Below are 10,018 nucleotides of genomic sequence, written 5' to 3' on the forward strand. Positions count from 1 at the left end.
TTCTATTGCAGTTATTTGAAAGGTCTGGCAAATGACATGGTAATGCTAAGAGCAAATGAATAGCACAATTGGAAAGCAGCAGCCAGTCTCTCGATGATCAGTGTCGGGTGTCATCTACCACCTTCACAGAAAAATGTTACAATAATTACTATCAATGATAAATCGATTTGTTTGCAAGTGAAATATTTGTCTAGCTTTGTCTATGCCATTTATTGTGTTCACACACGCACATGCTCAAACTATATAGTGATGCAAACACTAACGATTTTATTTTATTCACTTTAAATTAGCATATGATATGCGTTACAATCAGCTATACAGATGCAGGATGAGAAGCAGACATCTCGATGCTGAAGTTGGACTTGTCTTACTTTAAGTGGCAAAGTCAAGCTGAATATTTATGAGAAACTTGATGTAAAAAATAACTAAGAATCAGAGAAAATCAAATGCATATATCAAGAAGTATTTGCACACAAAAATTTTTTATTCAAGAAGTATTTTGTTAGTTTGTATTTATTTGGTTTCCTTCATGCTATATATATTCATTTAAACAAACCTTTTAAAGCATGTGATCTCCAACACAGGAAGGTTGAAACTCATAAACCACCATATGACACTCTTTGGGGGAGGGGGCATATCTGATGTATTTAAGATATTCAAGTCATATAAGTCACAATCATGATTATAAAAAGTCCTGGAGCTTTACGTTCAACATTTCTTTCAGTAGAAGTGGGTGCAGACCTGAACTTAAATATTTGCGAACTCTGCACTTAATTATTTGCATACATCAATCCAAAAATTTAATCTGTTTCTTGGAGTAAAAGATCCAGTCAAAGTGAATGAAACATATACTCTCACGAACTTAAGTGTGAATAGATTTGTGCATGAAAAAGATCAATGGGTAGCTTAGAAGATGCCCTATTTTTATGCACAAATTGATATTAAGATCAGTGAACAAAAATAACTGGTTGTGGCAGAAGGAATTTAAATAAGCAAACCTGGAACATGACATCTCTGTTCACTGTTCTTTAAGGCCCATACTGATGACATTCTATAATTAATTTCAAATTGTGCCTCATTTCACTTAGCATAGATCATATTGCATGTGACTTCCTAAAAATTTTTAAAAACAACCAGACATTATGAAAATGTTGCCAGAAAATATTAACATCATTCAATTCTTTTCTTAAGCTTATTTTCTCTTGTGAACCTTAATCCATAAAGCTAATAATAAAACCAGAGAAAACACAGATAATTAAAAGCCACAGCAGAGAAAAAGACAAAGACATTGGCAACAAATAAAAATCTTTACAAAATGGTGTAAATCAGCTGCATCAACACACTACACTTTCCATGCATGATAACTTTTATATTGCAGTTCATGAAGATAAATTATTTGTTGATTTCAAATTTAGAGTTGCAAACATTTAAGCATGTATCCCACTAGTTATGTGTAGATCAGACTTAATCAGATGGCACTATAGATCTGGGTTTTCTGTCTAAGCCCATAATTTGGTCTTTCATAGTACCATTATTGCTGTCCATCTACTGCCAGGTTTGAACCATATGTTTGAAGCTTCATCTGCAGACTTTCAGGTAAGCAGCTTCCATGTGCAGCCATAGAAGTGAAGCGCTCATGGCAGAATGCAGAGCACATGAAGAGGTGTGCACACCTCTGAGAGGGTAATACACATGGCAGAATACAGAACACTTGAAGTGTGCAAGATGTGTGCACACATGATTAAGGATGTTTTACATTCCCTACAAGTGCACAGTTTTTATTATTTTGCCCTACCCCACCCCCAATAATTTCATAGAGGATATTAATCAGTTCATAGACTGGGGGCTATGAAGGCAAGTAATGCACATATCCTCCTATGCATCTCGTCTAGCACTGCTCATGGAAAAGTGTATATACTTCTATCCATTATGCAAGAAAAGGTTCATTTGAAATAACTTCGATGCACTCTACACACAAAGAGTAATTTTGTAATTTTGACTGCTTTTGCATATACAGGAATTGACCAATGTCGACTATAATTGACAACTGGAGCCACCTGTCATGATTCAAATCTCACCTCCACTATTAACATGCGTAGGTTATCAGCACTGAAAGTTATTTTGGATGGGTTACACAACCAGAGAGAAAACACCAGTATTCAGAATTTTCAGCATTACGTTTATTTCAGTTTACACTGGACTTTAATGCAATCTGCATTTGTTTCTTTATTACAGTTTTATATCTAAACAAGCATCACATTTTGTATTCTACTTTATCAGTTTGTTTCTAGCAGATTTCCTCTATTTTAATGATATGCATAGATGCATATTATAAAATTAATCTTTGGAACGAAGAACACTTATAAACATTTCACTATCCTCAGTTAATAAAAGTCTTGTTTTCAAATGACTACAAGTAGGCAAAGAAGGCAATGTTTCAATAATGCAAGATTTTGTTTCAGGTCAAATTTTGCTAAATTTTGGTTTTTATATATACATATATACTGGTGCACATTACTGTTAAGCAAACAAGTCTCTTTCTTATAGTCCACAGCCATTTGAACATAGAATAAAGAATAAGGATCACAAGTTATGAAGATATACCAAAAAGCCTTTCTCTAAGAATAGTAAATATTTTCAGGATAACATTTTCTTTTAAATATCCTTAGATATCCCAGGTCAGTAGTTCTTAATAATACATAATGGCTCAATAATCACTCAGGGGGAGAAAGCATGTGGTTCAGTGTGTCTATGGCAATGCATGTAGAAGGCAGAATCCAATCTCTCCTGCCATCATTTAGCTTCCCTGACAAACCCTCATACTCAGAGTAGGCTGAGGACGTTTTCTAGTTGCAAGGCAGACAATCCAACACATTTATCATCTTTTTAACCTTAAAAGAGGTATAAACTTTGTCCATACTTCCTCCACAAGGAAGAAGTAAGAGATAACTTTACCTTGGCAAAACACAACCCTAGATTAGATAAAAAAAATGTTACTAAGTAGCCTTGGGACAAAAACATTCACACACACATACAAACTAGTTCTTGAGACCCACTGTTTTCACGAAGGAAGTTAATGTAAGAACTGCATGAACATAAACAGCAACAGAAAAGTACAATTCCAACACAATATAAGGAAAGATTTAACAGCTGCAGCATGAAACAGGTTTACAGGCAAATTAACTGAACTTCTTACTTTCCTAAACATTTTCCAAGCTACAAGTTAGTTTAATATAGGCAGAAAACAGCAACTTCTTGCAACTATGACAGCACATGTATATAAATACTACTTTTACATGGTTTTGCAAGTGCCCTTTTAAGATTGATTCATTCCACACATTTCTCTCAATCTGTAGTGACAAGTGCTAATGTTTATTAAAATGTACACAGTAAAACAAATTTTCAGGTCAGGCATCAGCAACAGTTGTAAGACCTGTGGATTTGCTTGTGCAAAAGCACTGGACTGCTCCTTAGCCAGAAACTTGCCAGGTGACAAATTTCAAATATGATGAAGATCACTTTTGAATGCACTATTGTCTGCATGTTGTTCCTGAAGCCACCACTTCTCATCTTTGCAGTTGAAGTTTGTTTAACTGTACCATAAATACATCAAACTCACCCAAGTTTTGACAGGTCAAAGTATGTTAACAAGGCTGTACAGAATATAATACAAAGCACTGCTTAACCTATTTTCATGCCTTCGCACATGCACTCATTTAGATGCATAAGCTCTTTATCCCTCAGGTACACACACTCACAATGCAAACAATTCAATGATTATTCACTCTCCTGCATTACCTGTTTTTCTCTTATTTTTATTCCTTTTTATGTTTTACATTTTCTCTCAACTTTTCTGCAATGAAAGCAAGAGAAGCAGTATATAAGTTGTCCTTATTACTTAGGGAATAGAAATGGTGTTAACAGAAAAATGCTGCATGTTGGGCTAAAGGAACATTACAGAAGGCTCCTTCGCATCGAGAGGGAATATGTGTATGTGTATGAATGCACACATATGCATGCAAGCATATGAAAGGTATGCATGCAGTTGCAAGAGTTAATGAGTATGTACACATTTATGTGTTTGCCTACTGGTTTAAATCGAAAGGACTTATTTTCTTAATAAGTAGGTGAAGCTGAAAAAAAAGATACGTCATCATCCATGACTTTTCAATCAGTAATGACTTATTTTTTTTAAAAAAAGGTATTGTGAATGTCTGGTGAGAAGCATAACAAACGATCATTTAAGAAGACCAAGCACAGTCATCAGGGTTATTCCAGATGTTTACAAGCTTCATCCTACAGTAAAACATGCTTCAACCACCAGGAAAAAGTGATGGTTCAGAAATCCCATTTTGCAAAGCCTGTCTACATGCTGAAGAGGTTAGCTGAGACAATATTCTGCTGCCCGTGTGAGATCCCACTGATTTGTTGAAAGAGCAACTCTTGCTTGATGCTACCAAAAAGAAGTGAAAAAAAACCAACCTTTGTTAATTATTTGTACAAATCTTTGCACAAATAAAAAGTCATGTTAACATACTGTCTCTTTCAGCAAACATTGTAAAGATATTTTTAAGGAAACATAATTTCAATTATAAAATCTTAAAAATTAAAATTATCAGCTTTGTTTCTTTGGGAGAAAAATGTGTAACAAACAACAAACAGTCACTATATAATGATACTGACACAAAACATTCAATACTTGCAATGCTACACATTTCATTTTCTGTGCAGAGATCAACTAGATCTTCTAAATTATGACCATCCTATCCTTGTCAAAACCTTTGTAAACCTCTTTAAAGATTTTTTTCAAATGTATAACATTTTACACAAGCTATTACCTCTTTTTACAAGAAGCCTTAATGTGCATATGCACACACACACACAATACATATATACAGAAGATGTTTTACTTCAAACTTTTGTTTGCAAATATTTTTGAGATTTTGTTGATCCTAACCATTTGCCTATCATCGCCAGTTTCAATTTTATGAGGACATTGTGTCATATTGAACCTCTTGAAGATCAATACTAACATAAATCTTGATCTACAGGTGTTAACAAATGTGCAACTCTAAAAAAAACATTAAACGTCTAGTGGGAATCATCTTGGTATATTCATTAAAATACAAATATTCACCTCTTCAAATCCCATGTTCTTCAAACTGGCCACCTTGTCTTCAAGTTCTTTATCCTTCTTGGGCCCTATTGACATCAAAATGATAATTTTCATTCCTAAGACACTCCTGAAACTAAGTTCTTTCCCTTTTCTCACAAACAGGTGAACTTCTAACACGGTGGCATGACAACAACATGCACTTATTACTATGTATGTGCAACTTTCACACATTTATAAAAAAAATAATAATAATAGTGAACGTGTCTCAAGTTTTGATTTTAAGGTGGTAAGAGAATAAGAGTGACAAAGGCTGATGAGTACTCTGTTACAAGTTGATGGGACTTAGTAGAAGACCTCTGCCCATACGTCTTTGCCTTAGTGGGACTCAAAGAAGCCTGGTATCAGATGAGCAATGAAGTCATGCAGGCGTATAGATGGAAGTGAGTTCGAAGAGGTAATCGAGGACCAGTGCTATACTATATATATATAAATGTGTGAGCTTATAAACAAAAATAAATGTTCAGTGCAAAACATTTTTTTTTTTATTAAATCATCTTTAACATTTGTGTACTCATTTTCAGGCATAGAAGAGTGTTTCAAACCAATATAACCTATATAATCATAATCTGAAACAATTATGTCTCTTTTAGAGGAGGATATTTCAGTGCACACCAACCAACCTTTTGCAAAGACTGATGTCCAGTGAAGGGCAGTGCGCCTGAAGATCTCAGGATGTTCTTTGTACTGCTGAGCCACAACAGCATCTTGTGGATCATCTGGTTCAGCAGCTGCAAGAAGTGCTTGCAAGGATAACAGGACTGTTCGCAAAGTCATGGCTGCTGCCCTGCAGATTTAATTAAAAACGTTTCACTGTACTGGGTGTAAACAAACTTTATGGCAAAATGGTTTTTCTACTAAAGTATTGTGGGACTGGAAAAATATCTTTGGAACACTAAAAACCCATAGCTCACATACCTGATTAACCTTGTCAGCTTCCAGATTCCAATGTTATACATCAATCATGCTACTATTAAGTACTAGAAATTATGATTATCATACAATTTTTATACACTCTCTTGAAAAATTATCCAGAATTTTATTTTTATGGGTTCCAAAGTACATGTATCACTTAAGCAGTCATATAAGCAACTGATACTAACCATTGATCTTTCAGGATGTCTAAACAGATTGTTCCAGTTACAGAACTGATGTTGGGGTGCCAAATCTTTGTTATAAACCTTACCTGTAATGTTTAAAAAAAATGGATTAATTAAAGCACAAAGCATAAAATTTGTGCAGCAGATTCAAAAGTACTTACAGTGATACAGTGATTTTTTTTTTTTTATGTTGGCAATGATTTTATTTTCAGAAGGGCCTGCTGAAAAAATAATAGCTTGCTTTTTCTTTCTGGGGAATGAGGAGTTTGTAATTTAACATTATTTGTTCCGACATAATAAAGTGTAAAAAAAGAGTGTAAAATGATACCAGTCTTTTTAAGCTAAAAACTGTGGTACCAATTTATAGTTTCAGGGTGTGCAATCCCATGTTGATACTGGAAGCAGAGTTTCACAAAAGGGGGTGGGGGGTGGAGGAGATGATAAGGAAATAATTAGGCACTTGCATATAGGTGCTGGGTATGATCCCACTGAAAAGAAGTGAAGATGAGCAAATTGAATTGAGGGGAGTTGGGTGTGAAGTTGGGTGCCTTTAATAAATTGGGATAATTTATTTTTTGTTATTGGTTACACTTAGACCAATAGCATGCAATCATACTGTGCCTTTTGTTCAGTCAGTCGTCCCTTGACTGGCACCTGTTGTTGGGGGGAGCACATGGATAGACACGGCAGCTGATAGGGTCCGCCACTCTTGCCTACTTTGGGCGATAGTGAGCATGTCCTGTACAGGATGACCAGTCCAGTCTTTGACATTCATAAGCAGGTTCTTGCCCTATGCTCCACTGGGGGCGAATAGGAACAAGAAGAAGAAGCAAGTTCTTTCTCTGGCCACCACAGCGTCAGCTACCCTCCAAGGATAGGCTTGAAGGATAGTCTCCGACAAGGTGTCATGCCGGGTCACGTGGCCAAAAAAGACCATTTTGTGTCACTTGACCGTTGAAAGTAGAGGTTCCTGGTGTACTACGAGTGTGGCAATCTTGTTTCATACAAATAGTTTGTTCTACGTTCTCTGTATGAGATACCAAGCAGCCTCATCAGGCTCTTGTTCTCGAATGCCTGGATTCCTTTCCATTTCTGCGAGTAGAGTTCACGTGTCACATCCGTAGAGCAGGATTTTTACTACAAAGGATTTGCACAGCTTGTACTTGGTAGTGAACCTTATCTTATGGTTTCGCTAGATCCTATCTAACCTAGCCATTGCCACTGTTGCTGTCATGATCCTGATGCGGATATCTGGTGTGGAGCTGCCATCCTTGGAGAAGGTGGCTTCCAAGTATTTGAAGCTGCCTACCTCTTCAAGCTGTACCCCATTCATATAGATCTCTTCTTTGCCATTGCCATCAATCATAACTTTGCTCTTTTCCATGCTGGTCTCCATTCCACATGCCTTTGAACTATCTGTCAGTCTGTTGGTGAGGTCTTGCAGTTCTTTGTTAGTACCTGCTAACAGATCTATGTCATCTGCAAAAAACAGGTTGCAGATAAATTTTCCACCAATTGAGATGGAAGTAGGATGGTCGTGAAGAGCTTCAAGCATGACGTTTTCCAAGAATATATTAAACAGCACCAGTGATAAGGGACATCCTTGATGTATACCTACTGTGGTTCGAAAGTAAGCTCCTGTTTGGTTGTTCGACATTACTATTCTCAAACTATTCTACAGCGCTTCGATGACTTGAATAAGACCATCTTCTATGTTGAATTTTTGCATCACACGCCATAGCTCCTGATGCCAGACTCTATCAAATGTCTTTTTAAAGTCAATAAAGTTGTGGTAGAGGTTCCGCTGATGCTGAAGATGTTTTTCTCTAAGAATGCGACAGTTGAAGATCTGGTTAACTGTGCTTCTATGTGGTCTTGTCCAATAAGCACAGGAGACAATATCTACCACATCCCTACTTACAGAAGGTAAAACTCATGGCATCACTTAAACTTGAGATCTGCACTTATTCAACAACTGCTTTCTAGTCCTAGCAGACTAGAATCTATCCATTAATAAAATAATATGTAAAAACAAGACAAATATTTGCTACTTATTTAAAATATTTGATTGCCATAAAAAAATTACTTACCAAAGGTGGATTGAAAGGGTATGTTTCTGGAATTTTAATTTCTAGTTGAAACCTGCCCCCTTCATAGGGGTGTCTGGTGGTCCCATAATTTCTCCACGCAAATGTGTGTACGTGTCATTTACAAGCTCCACCTTGATGTTGCATGCTGCTACCTTAAATTTAAAAAAAAAATATTAGATACCATCAATCTTCCCCAAGGAATGAGATTTTGTTAATTTTCTTTTTTTCACTTCGTCATGTAATGTGCCCTTTAATGTTCCCACTGTACTCATTTTCACAAAATCACTTTTTTTGCAATAAATTTTCCGACCAAACAATACCCACTAATCTAAACTCTCTCATGACTTTCGTACTGCAAGGCTCTGCAGTGAAGAGTACCAGCCCTTCATTAAGTCTAGACAAAGGTATGTTCAGCTTGACTACTTTGGTACACCAATTACTCATGATTGCAAAGAGATTCGTGTGATTTTAAAACATAAAAAATAATGTTTAACATTTAGCTTTTCATATTCATGCAGAAAAAAGGGGGAGGGGTTGGAAAAAAAGAAGAAGTTGCAAATTTCACAGGTAACTACAGCCATTTCCACACATAATTATGAAGGCATGTTTGCATAACTAAGCATGAGAAAGATTGTGTGGTGTGCCTGAACTACTTTCTTACTGTTTCAGATTTTACTTTAAATGCCTAGTACATTAGAGGCAGCATTAAATAATTACTATGTTCCTTAACATTCTTACCCATTTCCATTCATCTATTGTGTATTTGCCTACTTGCAACCAAAAACAAGCCTTCCTATACCCAAGAAAACATTTCTCTGTTGCATCTAACTTCATTTAACCATGTAAATGCATTCATGACAATCTGTAATAATCTTATTATCTGCACTGAACAGATGTGATAACTACACTGAGGAATTAAATATTTAGAAGTAGTTTCAAAGCCAAGAAATAACATGAGATCGTGCACACCTAGACATTATAATGTAATATAGGAAACACACTCGCTACTTTTTTTGTTCAAATGGCATATTTCACAAAACATTTCCTTTGACTTATTCATTATATATTTTACTGCACCATAACGGTTAAGACAAATATTTAATCTTTTGTTTGTAACTGTTGTCCTCAATCTTCGTCTCTTTATAGTTGCAGCATCGTGGTATATTTCTCCTTTACTTCAAATGTAAATTTCAAGTTCATGATCTTTTTTGTCAATCTGTGATTACGAAAAAGTTTCTACTTTACGAATTACTTTTCACATAAAGTAGTGCAACAAGAATTGATGTGTTTACGCTTTTATAGGTCTGCCAGTATTAATCGACGTACTAGGTCAATCGGTAACCTGATTAAATGTTATCAAAATAGACAAGCAATAGATGTGTGTGCATAGTCCTTGAGTGTGGAAACGTAGAAATTATATTTCTGTCACCTCATCACTTTTAACTACTTCTTTAAACTCCCTCCGTATTCTTTGCTCCGCGATGTTAGCCATTATCATCACCCCTGAGGATGGCAAATAAGTTTGCTAGTTGGTTGACTTGTTTTCCGAGCAGTTTTGTTTCTCCCCAACCATGAAGCGACTTCCGTTTCGAGCAAATGTCATGCGCAAAATCGCAGCGTCGGAGAAACTGCCCTTAATTTCATACAGCTTGTAA

At 35.9% G+C, this 10,018-nt stretch overlaps 1 protein-coding gene across 1 annotated transcript; it reads right to left on the bottom strand.

Moving 5' to 3' along the window:
- Positions 1 to 259: 259 nt before the first annotated feature.
- LOC112560692 (ubiquitin-conjugating enzyme E2 K-like) lies at positions 260 to 9,996 on the bottom strand. Its single transcript, XM_025232708.1, is given in 7 exon segments — positions 260 to 4,453; positions 5,138 to 5,202; positions 5,797 to 5,960; positions 6,277 to 6,359; positions 8,364 to 8,431; positions 8,434 to 8,515; positions 9,793 to 9,996. Coding segments are annotated over 7 exon segments (603 nt in total). The 5' UTR covers positions 9,862 to 9,996; the 3' UTR covers positions 260 to 4,381.
- Between the last annotated feature and the right edge of the window lie 22 nt (positions 9,997 to 10,018).

The sequence above is a fragment of the Pomacea canaliculata genome, linkage group LG3, assembly GCF_003073045.1.
Source record: "Pomacea canaliculata isolate SZHN2017 linkage group LG3, ASM307304v1, whole genome shotgun sequence".
In the NCBI taxonomy this organism is placed as follows: Eukaryota; Metazoa; Mollusca; class Gastropoda; order Architaenioglossa; family Ampullariidae; genus Pomacea; species Pomacea canaliculata.